This window comes from Ascaphus truei, chromosome 19 (assembly GCF_040206685.1).
Source record: "Ascaphus truei isolate aAscTru1 chromosome 19, aAscTru1.hap1, whole genome shotgun sequence".
In the NCBI taxonomy this organism is placed as follows: domain Eukaryota; kingdom Metazoa; phylum Chordata; class Amphibia; order Anura; family Ascaphidae; genus Ascaphus; species Ascaphus truei.
This window is the reverse complement of record NC_134501.1, coordinates 22,945,558-22,957,125: the sequence shown is the minus strand read 5'-3', so window position 1 is coordinate 22,957,125 and position 11,568 is coordinate 22,945,558. Positions and strand designations below refer to the sequence as shown.

At 48.7% G+C, this 11,568-nt stretch overlaps 1 protein-coding gene across 1 annotated transcript; it reads left to right on the top strand.

Annotated features, from left to right (window-relative positions):
• Nucleotides 1-624: 624 nt before the first annotated feature.
• SLC7A6 (solute carrier family 7 member 6) lies at nt 625-11,177 on the top strand. The gene is made up of 4 exons (XM_075576932.1): nt 625-772; nt 3,348-3,497; nt 4,454-4,637; nt 8,598-11,177. Exons 1-4 carry the CDS (start codon nt 716-718, stop codon nt 8,690-8,692), a joined length of 486 nt encoding a protein of 161 aa, XP_075433047.1. The 5' UTR covers nt 625-715; the 3' UTR covers nt 8,693-11,177.
• The last annotated feature ends 391 nt before the right edge of the window (nt 11,178-11,568 follow it).

The following is an 11,568-nucleotide window of genomic DNA, read 5'->3' as shown; positions in this document are numbered from 1 at the left end:
TCTCCCTCGCTCCCCTCTCCCTCTGGTCTTCCCTCTCTCTTCCCCCCTCTCTCTCCCCCCTCACCTCTCTCTCTCCCCCCTCACCCTCTCTATCCCTCCTCTCCCTCCCCCCTCTCCCTCTCCCCCCTCTCCCCTCCCTCTCCTCTCCTTCCCCCCCACCTCCTTCCCGCCCACCCCCTTCTCTCCCTCCCCCCACCCCTTCTCTCCCCCCCTCCCCCTCATCCCTCTCTCCCCCCCATCCCTCTCTCCCACCTCCTCCATCCCACTCTCCCCCCCTCCCATCCCACTCTCCCCCCCCTCCCATCCCACTCTCCCCCTAACACACTCTCCCCATCCCCTCTCACCCACCCTCGCTCTCTCCCCCTTTCTCCTCCCTTCCCTCACTCCCCCTTCTCTCTCCCCCACTCTATCCCTCCCTCTCACCCCCCCTCTCTCTCTCTCCTTCCCTCACTCTCCCCTCCCCCACCCTCCCTCCTTCCCTCCCTCCTTGCCTCCCTCTCCCATCCCCTTCACTTTCTCTCCCCCACTCTATCCCTCCCTCTCCCTCCCCCTCTCTCTCGCGCCCTCTCCCACCCTCTCTCTCGCCTCTCCCCCCCTCTCTCGCGCCTCTCTCTCCCTCTCTCGCGCCTCTCTCTCTCAGCGTGTGCCACCTCTGACTCTCTCTGTTTGTCGCAGGCTGTTCTTTGTAGGAGCGAGGGAGGGTCACCTGCCGGACATGTTGTCCCTAATACACCTGGAGAGGTTCACACCGGTACCTGCGCTGCTCTTCAATGTAAGAAACATCATCTACAGCCCCCCGCTCAGCACACGCCACTAGTAATAATTACTCTGTACACAGCCCCCCCCGCTCAGCACACGCCACTAGTAATAATTACTCTACAACCCCCGCTCAGCACACGCCACTAGTAATAATTACTCTGTACAGCCCCCCCGCTCAGCACACGCCACTAGTAATAATTACTCTACAACCCCCCGCTCAGCACACTTCCCACTAGTAATAATTACTCTGTACAGCCCCCCCGCTCAGCACACGCCACTAGTAATAATTACTCTACAACCCCCCGCTCAGCACACGCCACTAGTAATAATTACTCTGTACAGGCCCCCCCGCTCAACACACGCCACTAGTAATAATTACTCTACAACCCCCGCTCAGCACACGCCACTAGTAATAATTACTCTACAACCCCCCGCTCAGCACCACGCCACTAGTAATAATTACTCTGTACAGCCCCCCCCGCTCAGCACGTTACACGCCGCTAGTAATAATTACTCTGTACAGCCCCCCCGCTCAGCACACGCCACTAGTAATAATTACTCTAACAACGCCCCCGCTCAGCACACGCCACTAGTAATAATTACTCTACAAACCCCCCGACTCAGCACAGCGCCACTAGTAATAATTACTCTGTACAGCCCCCCCGCTCAGCACACGCCACTAGTAATAATTACTCTGTACAGCCCCCCCGCTCAGCACCACGCCACTAGTAATAATTACTCTACAACCCCCCCGCTCAGCACACGCCACTAGTAATAATTACTCTGTACAGCCCCCCGCTCAACACACGCCACTAGTAATAATTACTCTGTACAGCCCCCCCGCTCAGCACACGCCACTAGTAATAATTACTCTACAACCCCCCTCAGCTCAGCACACGCCACTAGTAATAATTACTCTGTACAGCCCCCTCCGCCTCAGCACACCGCCGCTAGTAATAATTACTCTGTACAGCCCCCCCCGCTCAGCACACAGCCCACTAGTAATAATTACTCTGTACAGCCCCCCCGCTCAGCACACGCCACTAGTAATAATTACTCTGTACAGCCCCCCTGCTCAGCGCACGCCACTAGTAATAATTACTCTGTACAGCCCCCCCCGCTCACCACACGCCACTAAGTAATAATTACTCTGTACAGCCCCCCGCCGCTCAGCACACGCCACTAGTAATAATTACTCTGTACAGCCTCCCCGCTCAGCACACGCCACTAGTAATAATTACTCTACAACCCCCCGCTCAGCACACGCCACTAGTAATAATTACTCTGTACAGCCCCCCCGCTCAGCACACGCCTCTAGTAATAATTACTCTGTACAGCCCCCCGCTCAGCACACGCCGCTAGTAATAATTACTCTGTACAGCCCCCCGCTCAGCACACGCCACTAGTAATAATTACTCTGTACAGCCCCCCGCTCAGAACACGCCACTAGTAATAATTACTCTGTACAGCCCCCCTGCTCAGCACACGCCACTAGTAATAATTACTCTCTACAGCCCCCCCGCTCAGCACACGCCACTAGTAATAATTACTCTGTACAGTCCCCCCGCTCAGCACACGCCACTAGTAATAATTACTCTGTACAGCCCCCCGCTCAGCACACGCCACTAGTAATAATTACTCTGTACAGCCCCCCGCTCAGCACACGCCACTAGTAATAATTACTCTGTACAGCCCCCCCGCTCAGCACACGCCACTAGTAATAATTACTCTACAACCCCCCGCTCAGCACACGCCTCTAGTAATAATTACTATGTACAGCCCCCCCGCTCAGCACACGCCCTAGTAATAATTACTCTGTACAGCCCCCCCGCTCAGCACACGCCACTAGTAATAATTACTCTGTACAGCCCCCCCGCTCAGCACACGCCACTAGTAATAATTACTCTGTACAGCCCCCCCGCTCAGCACACGCCACTAGTAATAATTACTCTGTACAGCCCCTCGCTCAGCATACGCCACTAGTAATAATTACTCTGTACAGCCCCCCCGCTCAGCACACACCACTAGTAATAATTAAAATGTACAGCCCTCTTCTCACCACACGCCACTAGCAATAATTACTCTACAGCCCCTGCTCAGCAGACACCACTAGTAATAATTACTCTGTACAGCCCCTCGCTCAGCGCACGCCACTAGTAATAATTACTCTATACAGCCCCCCGCTCAGCGCACGCCACTAGTAATAATTACTCTGTACAGCCCCCCCGCTCAGCGCACGCCACTAGTAATAATTACTCTGTACAGTCCTCTGCTCAGCACACGTCAGTAGTATAGTAGCAGTATGTTGAACATGCAGGGACATCAGATATAATCTCCGAGGTGGGACTGGCCCTTTAAGGGATTTGTGACTCGCCAGGAATAGTCCAGTGACAATGTCTCAGTAAAGCTGCTTCACTATTGGTCAGTGCTAACTGCCAATCAAAACATTTCAACGCACGTCCCTGTCTCCGACCTTACTCTCTAACCCATTGCAGGACTCGCTGGCAGTGATGGGGTTAAGAGCATGTGTATAGCTTGTTGTTATTTGCCGGCCCTAACGATTGTGAACCCCCCCCCCCCCTCCCCAGTGTATTGCTACTCTCATCTACCTGTCTGTGCGGGACGTCTTCCAACTCATTAACTACTACAGCTTCAGTTACTGGCTGTTTGTGGGACTGTCCATCGCTGGACAGGTGTACCTCCGCTGGAAGGAGCCCGACAGGCCCCGGCCCGTGAAGGTAAGTCCACCCCATCCACCCTACTCTGTACAGCCCCCTGCTCAGCACACGCCACTAGTAATAATTACTCGATAGACCCCCGCTCAGCTCACTTCACTAGTAAAGCTCACCCCCCTTTCTCCCTCCCCCGCTCTCTCTCTCTCCCCTCTCTCTCTCTCTCTCTCTCTCCCCTCTCTCTCTCTCTCTCTCTCTCCCCTCTCTCTCTCTCCCCTCTCTCTCTCTCTCTCTCTCTCTCTCCCCTCTTTCTCTCCCCCCTCTCTCTCTCCACTGCGCCGGTCACTGTAATCTCTCTCTTCCCTCTCTCTTCCCTCTCTCTCTCTTCCCTCTCCCCTGCGCCGGTCACAGTGTAACCTCTCTCTCTCTGCCTCTCTCTATTCCCTGCGCCGGTCACAGTGTAACCTCTCTCCTCTCTCTCTGTCTCCCCTGCGCCGGTCACAGTGTAACCTCTCTCCTCTCTCTCTGTCTCCCCTGCGCCGGTCACAGTGTAACCTCTCTCCTCTCTCTCTGTCTCCCCTGCGCCGGTCACAGTGTAACCTCTCTCCTCTCTCTCTGTCTCCCCTGCGCCGGTCACAGTGTAACCTCTCTCCTCTCTCTGTGTCTCCCCTGCGCCGGTCACAGTGTAACCTCTCTCTTCTCTCTCTGTCTCCCCTGCGCCGGTCACAGTGTAACCTCTCTCCTCTCTCTCTGTCTCCCCTGCGCCGGTCACAGTGTAACCTCTCTCCTCTCTCTCTGTCTCCCCTGCGCCGGTCACAGTGTAACCTCTCTCTTCTCTCTCTGTCTCCCCTGCGCCGGTTACAGTGTAACCTCTCTCTTCTCTCTCTGTCTCCCCTGCGCCGGTCACAGTGTAACCTCTCTCCTCTCTCTCTGTCTCCCCTGCGCCGGTCACAGTGTAACCTCTCTCTTCTCTCTCTGTCTCCCCTGCGCCGGTCACAGTGTAACCTCTCTCCCTATTCCAGCTAAGCTTGTTCTTCCCGATCGTGTTCTGCCTGTGCACAGTGTTCCTGGTGATTGTGCCTTTATACAGCGACACTCTGAACTCTCTCATTGGGATTGGAATCGGTCTGTCTGGGATCCCTGTGTACTTTATGGGAGTTTATCTACCTGAATCCAAAAGGCCGCCCTGCATTGGGAAGCTCCTAGGTAAGGAGAGGCTGAGAGTGGGAGGGAATTGCAAAGGGATCGCAGCACCAAACAGAGACTTTGTTCTTCCAAGCTTAAGGCAAGGACCTCCAAGGTAGTATTTTCTGAAATACTACCAGTGCCATGCGCTACCGCAGGGAGACAGTCAGAGATCAGGGAGGTTAATGCATGGCTAAGAAAGTGGTGCAGGAAGGAGGGGTTGGGTTTTTAGAGCACTGGGACTCCTTTTCTGAGAGGTGCCATCTATATTCTAGGGACGGATTGCACCACAATGAAGGGGGATCTTCTGTGCTAGGGGGGAGAATGCTAAAAAGGTTGGAGGAGATTTTAAACTAGGATGGAGGGGGGAGGGGAATGAAACAGATAATGAACTAAATGGAATAGAGGAGGATACAAGGTGGTATGGAGGTAGAATGGGGGCAAGTGCAAGTTTGACGAGCAGTGAGACACCCATAGTAAATACAGATAATACTAGAAAACTTCTAAAGACTAAACCAAGTGGGCACAGAAAGGAAGGAGCAGAGAAGATAATAGTACAGGCTGAAAAAAACCTGAAATCCATGCTTGCTAATGCAAAATGCCTGACAGATAAAATGGGGGAGCTTGAATTAATAGCTACAAGGGAGCAGTATGATATCATAGGCATTACTGAAACATGGTGGGATGAAACTCATGACTGGACAGTTAATTTAGAGGGTTATTCCCTTTTTTCTGAAGGATCGAACAAACAGAAGGGGAGGTGGAGTATGTTTATATGTTAAACCGATCTAAAACCTATTATAAGGGATGATGTCTATGAAGGGAATGATGAAAATGTAGAGACCTTGTGGATAGAAATTAGCAGTGGAGGTAAAAGTATAAAGAAAATGTTTGTGGGAATATGCTATAAACCACCAAATATCTGTGAGATTGAGGAAGCTAAAATACTTTTGCAAATGGAGAAGGCATCAAAACTGGGTCATGTTTGCATAATGGGGGAATTTAATTATCCAGACATAGACTGGGGCAATGAGGTTAGCGTTGCAACAAAAGGAAACAGGTTTTTGGGGGTGCTTAAAGACAATTATATGACCCAAATTATTGAGGAACCAACCAGGAGAGGGGCAATACTGGATTTGGTCATATCAAACAATGTAGAAGTAATAACAAATATTCAAGTCCTGGAACATTTGGGTAACAGTGATCATAACATGGTCTCATTTGAAATAAATTATCAAAAAACAGATTACTTGGGTTCAACAACGACCTTCAACTTTGGAAAGGCAGATTTTGATAAATGGGCAGTCTTTAAAACATTGTTAGAAAAGCACACTTATCAGTGTATACCCTTGGGTAATAAGTATAAAAGAAATATGTCAAAACCAATGTGGCTAAGTAAACAGGTAGGGGAGGAAATGGACAAGAAGAGGAAGGCGTTTAGATTCTTTAAGTCAGAAGGGACGGAGACATCGTATCAGAATTATAAGGAATGTAACAAAAATTGCAAAAGGGCAATCAAATTAGCAAAAATGGATAATGAAAAAAGGATTGCAATAGAAAGTAAGGTCAACCCTAAAAAATTCTTTAAGTACCTTAATAACAAAAAAATGAGAAAAGAAAATATAGGAGCCTTTCAGTGTGAGATGGGTAGGCAGATTATTGGAGATAAGGAAAAAGCAGAGGTATTAAACAAATTCTTTGCCTCTGTATTTACCAGGGAAGAATCAAGTTCAATAGTAGTGCCGCAGGAGGAAGCCACAACCTCCATATTAATGAACAATTGGTTAACTGAGGAAGAAGTTCATAAGCGACTTGAAAAAATTAAAGTTAATAAGGCACCTTGCCCCGATGGCATACATCCAAGAGTTCTCAAGGAGTTAAGCTCAGTAATAGCCAACCATTATATTTAATATTCGAGGACTCCATTTCCACAGGCTCAGTACCACAAGATTGGCGTAAAGCAGATGTGGTGCCTATATTTAAAAAGGGAGCTAGATCACAACCGGGAAATTACAGACCTGTAAGCCTGACTTCAATAGTAGGGAAACTACTTGAAGGTTTAATACGGGATAATATTCAGGAATACCTAATGGAAAATAAAATTATTAGTAATAGTCAGCATGGATTTATGAAGGATAGATCTTGCCAAACTAACCTTATTTGTATCTCTGAGGAGGTAAGTAGGAATCTAGACCAGGGTAATGCCGTTGATGTGGTCTACTTAGATTTTGCAAACGCTTTTGATACGGTTTCACACAAGAGGTTGGTGTACAAAATAAAGAAAGTTGGACTCAGTAATAATATATGCACGTGGATTGAAAACTGGTTAAAGAACTGACAACAGAGGGTTGTCATAAATTAAACTTTTTCAGGTTGGGCTAAAGTCGTGAGTGGATACCTCAGGGATCGGTACTGGGACCCCTGCTTTTTAACTTGTTTATTAATGACCTTGAGGTTGGGATAGAGAGCAAAGTCTCCATCTTTGCTGATGATACTAAATTGTGTAAGGTAGTAGAATCAGAGCAGGATGTAATTTCTCTTCAGAAGGACTTGGAGAGACTGGAAACGTGGGCAGGTAAATGGAAGATGAGGTTTAATACAGATAAATGTAAGGTTATGCATTTGGGATGCAAGAATAAAAAGGCGACTTACAAATTAAATGGAGATATATTAGGGGAATCCTTGATGGAGAAGGGTTTAGGAGTGCTTGTAGACAGCAGGCTTAGCAATAGTGCCCAATGTCATGCAGTAGCTGCAAAGGCAAACAAGATCTTATCTTGCATCAAACGGGCAATGGGTGGAAGGGAAATAAACATAATTATGCCCCTTTACAAAGCATTAGTAAGACCACACCTTGAATATGGAGTACAATTTTGGGCACCAATCCTAAGAAAAGACATTATGGAACTAGAGAGAGTGCAGAGAAGAGCCACCAAATTGATAAAGGGGATGGACATTCTAACTTATGAGGAGAGGCTAGCTAAATTAGATTTATTTACATTAGAAAAGAGGCGTCTAAGAGGGGATATGATAACTATATACAAATATATTCAGGGACAATACAAGGAGCTTTCAAAAGAACTATTCACCCCACGGGCAGTACAAAGGACTTGGGCCATCCCTTAAGGTTGGAGGAAAGGAAATTTCACCAGCAACAAAGGAAAGGGTTCTTTACAGTAAGGGCAGTTAAAATGTGTAATTCATTACCCATGGAGACTGTGATGGCAGATATAATAGATTTGTTCAAAAAAAGGTTGGACATCTTTTTAGATGGGAAAGATATACAGGGATATACCAAATAAGTATACATGGGAAGGATGTTGATCCAGGAATTAATCTGATTGCCAATTCTTGGAGTCAGGAAGGAATTAATTTTTCCCCTTAATAGGGTTTTTTGTTTGCCTTCCTTTGGATCAATAAGTATAGATATAGAATAAAGTATCTGTTGTCTAAATTTAGCATAGGTTGAACTTGATGGACGGAAGTCTTTTTTCAACCTCATCTACTATGTAACTATGTAAGTGGTTAATGGCGCTTTATTTCCCCTGAAATGGCGTACAGTCTGCCGACCAGTCAGATTTGGGGGATGCCCTGTGCTCCCGTTCTGCCAGTCAGATTTGGGGGACGCCCTCCGCTCCCCTTCTGCCAGTCCGATTTGGGGTGAGGCCCTGTGGCCTCCTGCCAGTCAGATTTGGGGGATGCCCCGTGCTCCCCTCCTGCCAGTCAGATTTGGGGGGAGGCCCTGCGCTCCTCTTCTGCCAGTCAGATTTGGGGGGGAGACCCTGTGCTCCCCTTCTGCCAGTCAGATTTGGGGGGAGGCCCTGTGCTCCCCTTCTGCCAGTCAGATTTGGGGGGATGCCCTGTGCTCCACTTCTGCCAGTCAGATTTGGGGGGAGGCCCTGTGCTCCCCTTCTGCCAGTTAGATTTGGGGGTAACCCTACGCTCCCCTTCACATTGTGTTATTTTTCTCTCCATTTGTAGCTTTTCTCACGCGTGGGACGCAGCGGGTATTTTACTGCGTTCTGACGGAGATGGACCCGCTCGACGACAAGACAGAGGAGTCCAAGTCGAATTAGGAATATCTTCTGGACAAAAGTGGATCCTGTAGGTGAAGAATAAGCTGCCGGGGGTCATTTAAAGAACCAGAATCGCCCCCCACCCTGTGTTTACACAACAAGGATTTCCAGGTGTTGAGGTTACAATAAGTGGGGTCACCGATGTGTTTATAACCTGGGGGTGCACCCCGGGAGCGGGCAAGGGAAGGACAGAGACCTCATGGCAGCTGGGACAGGAGGATCAATACCACAATAATCTGGATTAGTTTTCGTCCGTTCTCTCTACAAAGGCGCCTGATCGATGTAGCGGTTTGTGCGCTGCGAGGTTGGGTTTCTTCACACTCCTGAGAAATCTTTTAATACTATTATATTTTAACCTTTTGTGCACTTTCGTCTTTCGCCAACAGCAGAGTTCCCAAAATCCGCGGCATTTTTGACCGTACGCGGCACAATCTTTCGTCGCTTGCCGGTTTCTAACGCTGGAGAGATTTTCGTTTCTTGAAATTCAAGACCAATTCTTCGTGAGCTGAAATCCGACGTGGGGATTCGTGGCAAGAAAACCGCCCCCCAAAGGCATCGCCGTTCTCCCGGAAACCAGCAACCAAATCTGCCGTTTTACGTGCAATTTCTCCAGGTTTTTTGTTTCAATGCAAGATATTGTGTTCAGGTCAACCAACGGCTCTAAATGCCAACTGCTGTTTCTGTATGTCACGTATGTGAACATGTATCAGACTTTGGCAGTGTAACCCTACAACATGCTCACCTCTGAAGCTTACTTTGGGCATGAAAACCACGGTTAAGCCCGAGGCAGTAACCCATTTCACTCTGCTTGCCACGGGAGGGCCAAAGCAACAAAGGGTTAAGGCTTCCTACACCAAACACATTCCCTACTGACCAATCACAGGGACGAGTTGCCTCCCGGGTGTCGGATGGTTATCGTGCGATAGTTTCACAGTTACAGTTAATATCATTTCCGTCGCAAGAATGAAATTCGTTCCTCGTTGGGTTGCTGAAAGCAGATGGGATGTTGCATGGCGTGGCACCTTACGAGGGCATTGATTTAAATCAGGGGGCGGCCAACTCCAGTACTCAAGGGCCACCAACAGGTCGGGTATTGGGGATATCCCTCCGTCAGCACGGGTGGCTCAGTCTGAGCCACGGATTGAGCCACCTATCCTGACAGGGATATCCTTAAAACCTGGCCTGTTGGTGGCCCTTGAGGACTGGAGTTGGCTGCCCCTGATCTAAATGAGTTGAAGTTTATGAAACCGCGCTCAGGGTGGGTAATATACTCGGTTCTCTGAACTTGTGAATGTCAAATACTTTGCAATGCGACCAAACGGGGTCTTTGGATGTATACCGGTCATCGTTACACTGTTACTCAAGTGTTCTCTGGACGACTGTTACTCCAGTGATTTAATGGGGGGGAGAAGTATTCCCACCTTTATCAACATTGACTACTGCTTCTATGCAATAATAGCATGTAACCGCTGCATAACCAACAGCCTTATGTAATATTACATTTTGGGTGGGGTCAGTGAGCCCCTTCAGCAGGGAAACGTGTTAAAGCGCAGCTGCATGCAGGAAGGGGAAATACCTCCAAGGGCCAAAGTGAACTCATTCCAGCGCCATGTTTAAGGGGGTCTCACCTTTTTTTTTAACCCAAATCTGACACCATAAGTATTTTAAAATTCTTTTTTAAAGTGAGACTTGGGAGGCGTTTGATTCCTTCTGGCTGCTCCCTTGTGTGTGTGATGTCACTGTGTGATGATGTCACTGTATGATCAGCGAGCGCTTGTACAGCCAGAGTGTCCGTCCCCCCCCCACATCTTTATTGGCTCTCCGATAAGGGGAAAGAAAACACTTCCCCAGAGGCCCCTAAGAAAATCAACTCATTACTAATTTAATGAAAGCAGACAAATCTTTGCCATTAGCGCTGTTAGATTTTTTTTTTTTTTTTAGAGAAGCCAGTTACTGTTAAAAGAATGTGTTTTGTTGGCGTATAATTGCACCTTGAAAGCTCCGCTCCTTCTAGAGCAGCCGACATGCTGATGCTAAAGTTTGCACCATGCCTGGCCCTGCTGTTCTGTGCGGCTGTTTCTGTCCTAACCTGAACCCCCCCCCCGTCCCCTCCCCCCCTAAGTGCATCTTACTTATGTCACGAGTGGTCTCCTTTCTTTCCCCTGATTGTTACGTTATGTCTCAATGACAGAGGCACAGATTGTAAGGTTTGCTTCCTAGTATCACACTGACAGTGACAGACTGTGCTGCTCTCAGGAAGGCTGAAGGACTAACATTGGTCGATATAGATAGACATCTATATACATTCTTTCACCCTGAGCAAACACACAGGGCCAGCCTTATCCAATCTGGTACCACCGTCTGCTGTGTGCAGATTTTAACCCTCTCACTGCTGGGAATGGTTTGTGGGGTGTATCACCCCCTTGTGGCAGTGAAGAGGGTATGGCAGGGCTCCCCAACTCCAGTTCTCAAGACCCCCCCCCCCCCCCAACAGGATATTCCTGCTTCAGTGCAGGGATAGCCTGACCTGTTGTGGGGTCTTGAGGACTGGAGTTGAGAGCCTCTGGAGTAAGACACAGTGCAGCTTTGGGCTGAAGCGGCCCATGTATTTGAACTGCCGCGGGGTGTGTGGGCAGGGAGATACACCGCGTGAAAATCCTGCTGAACTTGAATACTAATCCGCCCTTAAAGTGGCCAAATACCCCTCCGCAGGGGCTGAGGTTCCCTATTGAGCCCAAGCTGTAACTCTCAGGGGCCACAGATACCCAGACCTCAGGTCCACACACTACAGGAGCCGAGCCCAACACTCAGGCGGTATTACCCAGTGCCAGTTCCTCATTAGGTTGTTTATTTGAATATTTGTTTATTGGATAAGT

Coding starts and splice junctions, on each gene's coding strand:
- SLC7A6 (XM_075576932.1), top strand. CDS start 716: ATGTTGTCCCTAATACACCTGGAGAGGTTCACACCGGTACCTGCGCTG. Junction 773..3,347: donor TACCTGCGCTGCTCTTCAAT/GTAAGAAACATC, acceptor CCCCCTCCCCAG/TGTATTGCTACTCTCATCTA. Junction 4,638..8,597: donor CTGCATTGGGAAGCTCCTAG/GTAAGGAGAGGC, acceptor CTCCATTTGTAG/CTTTTCTCACGCGTGGGACG.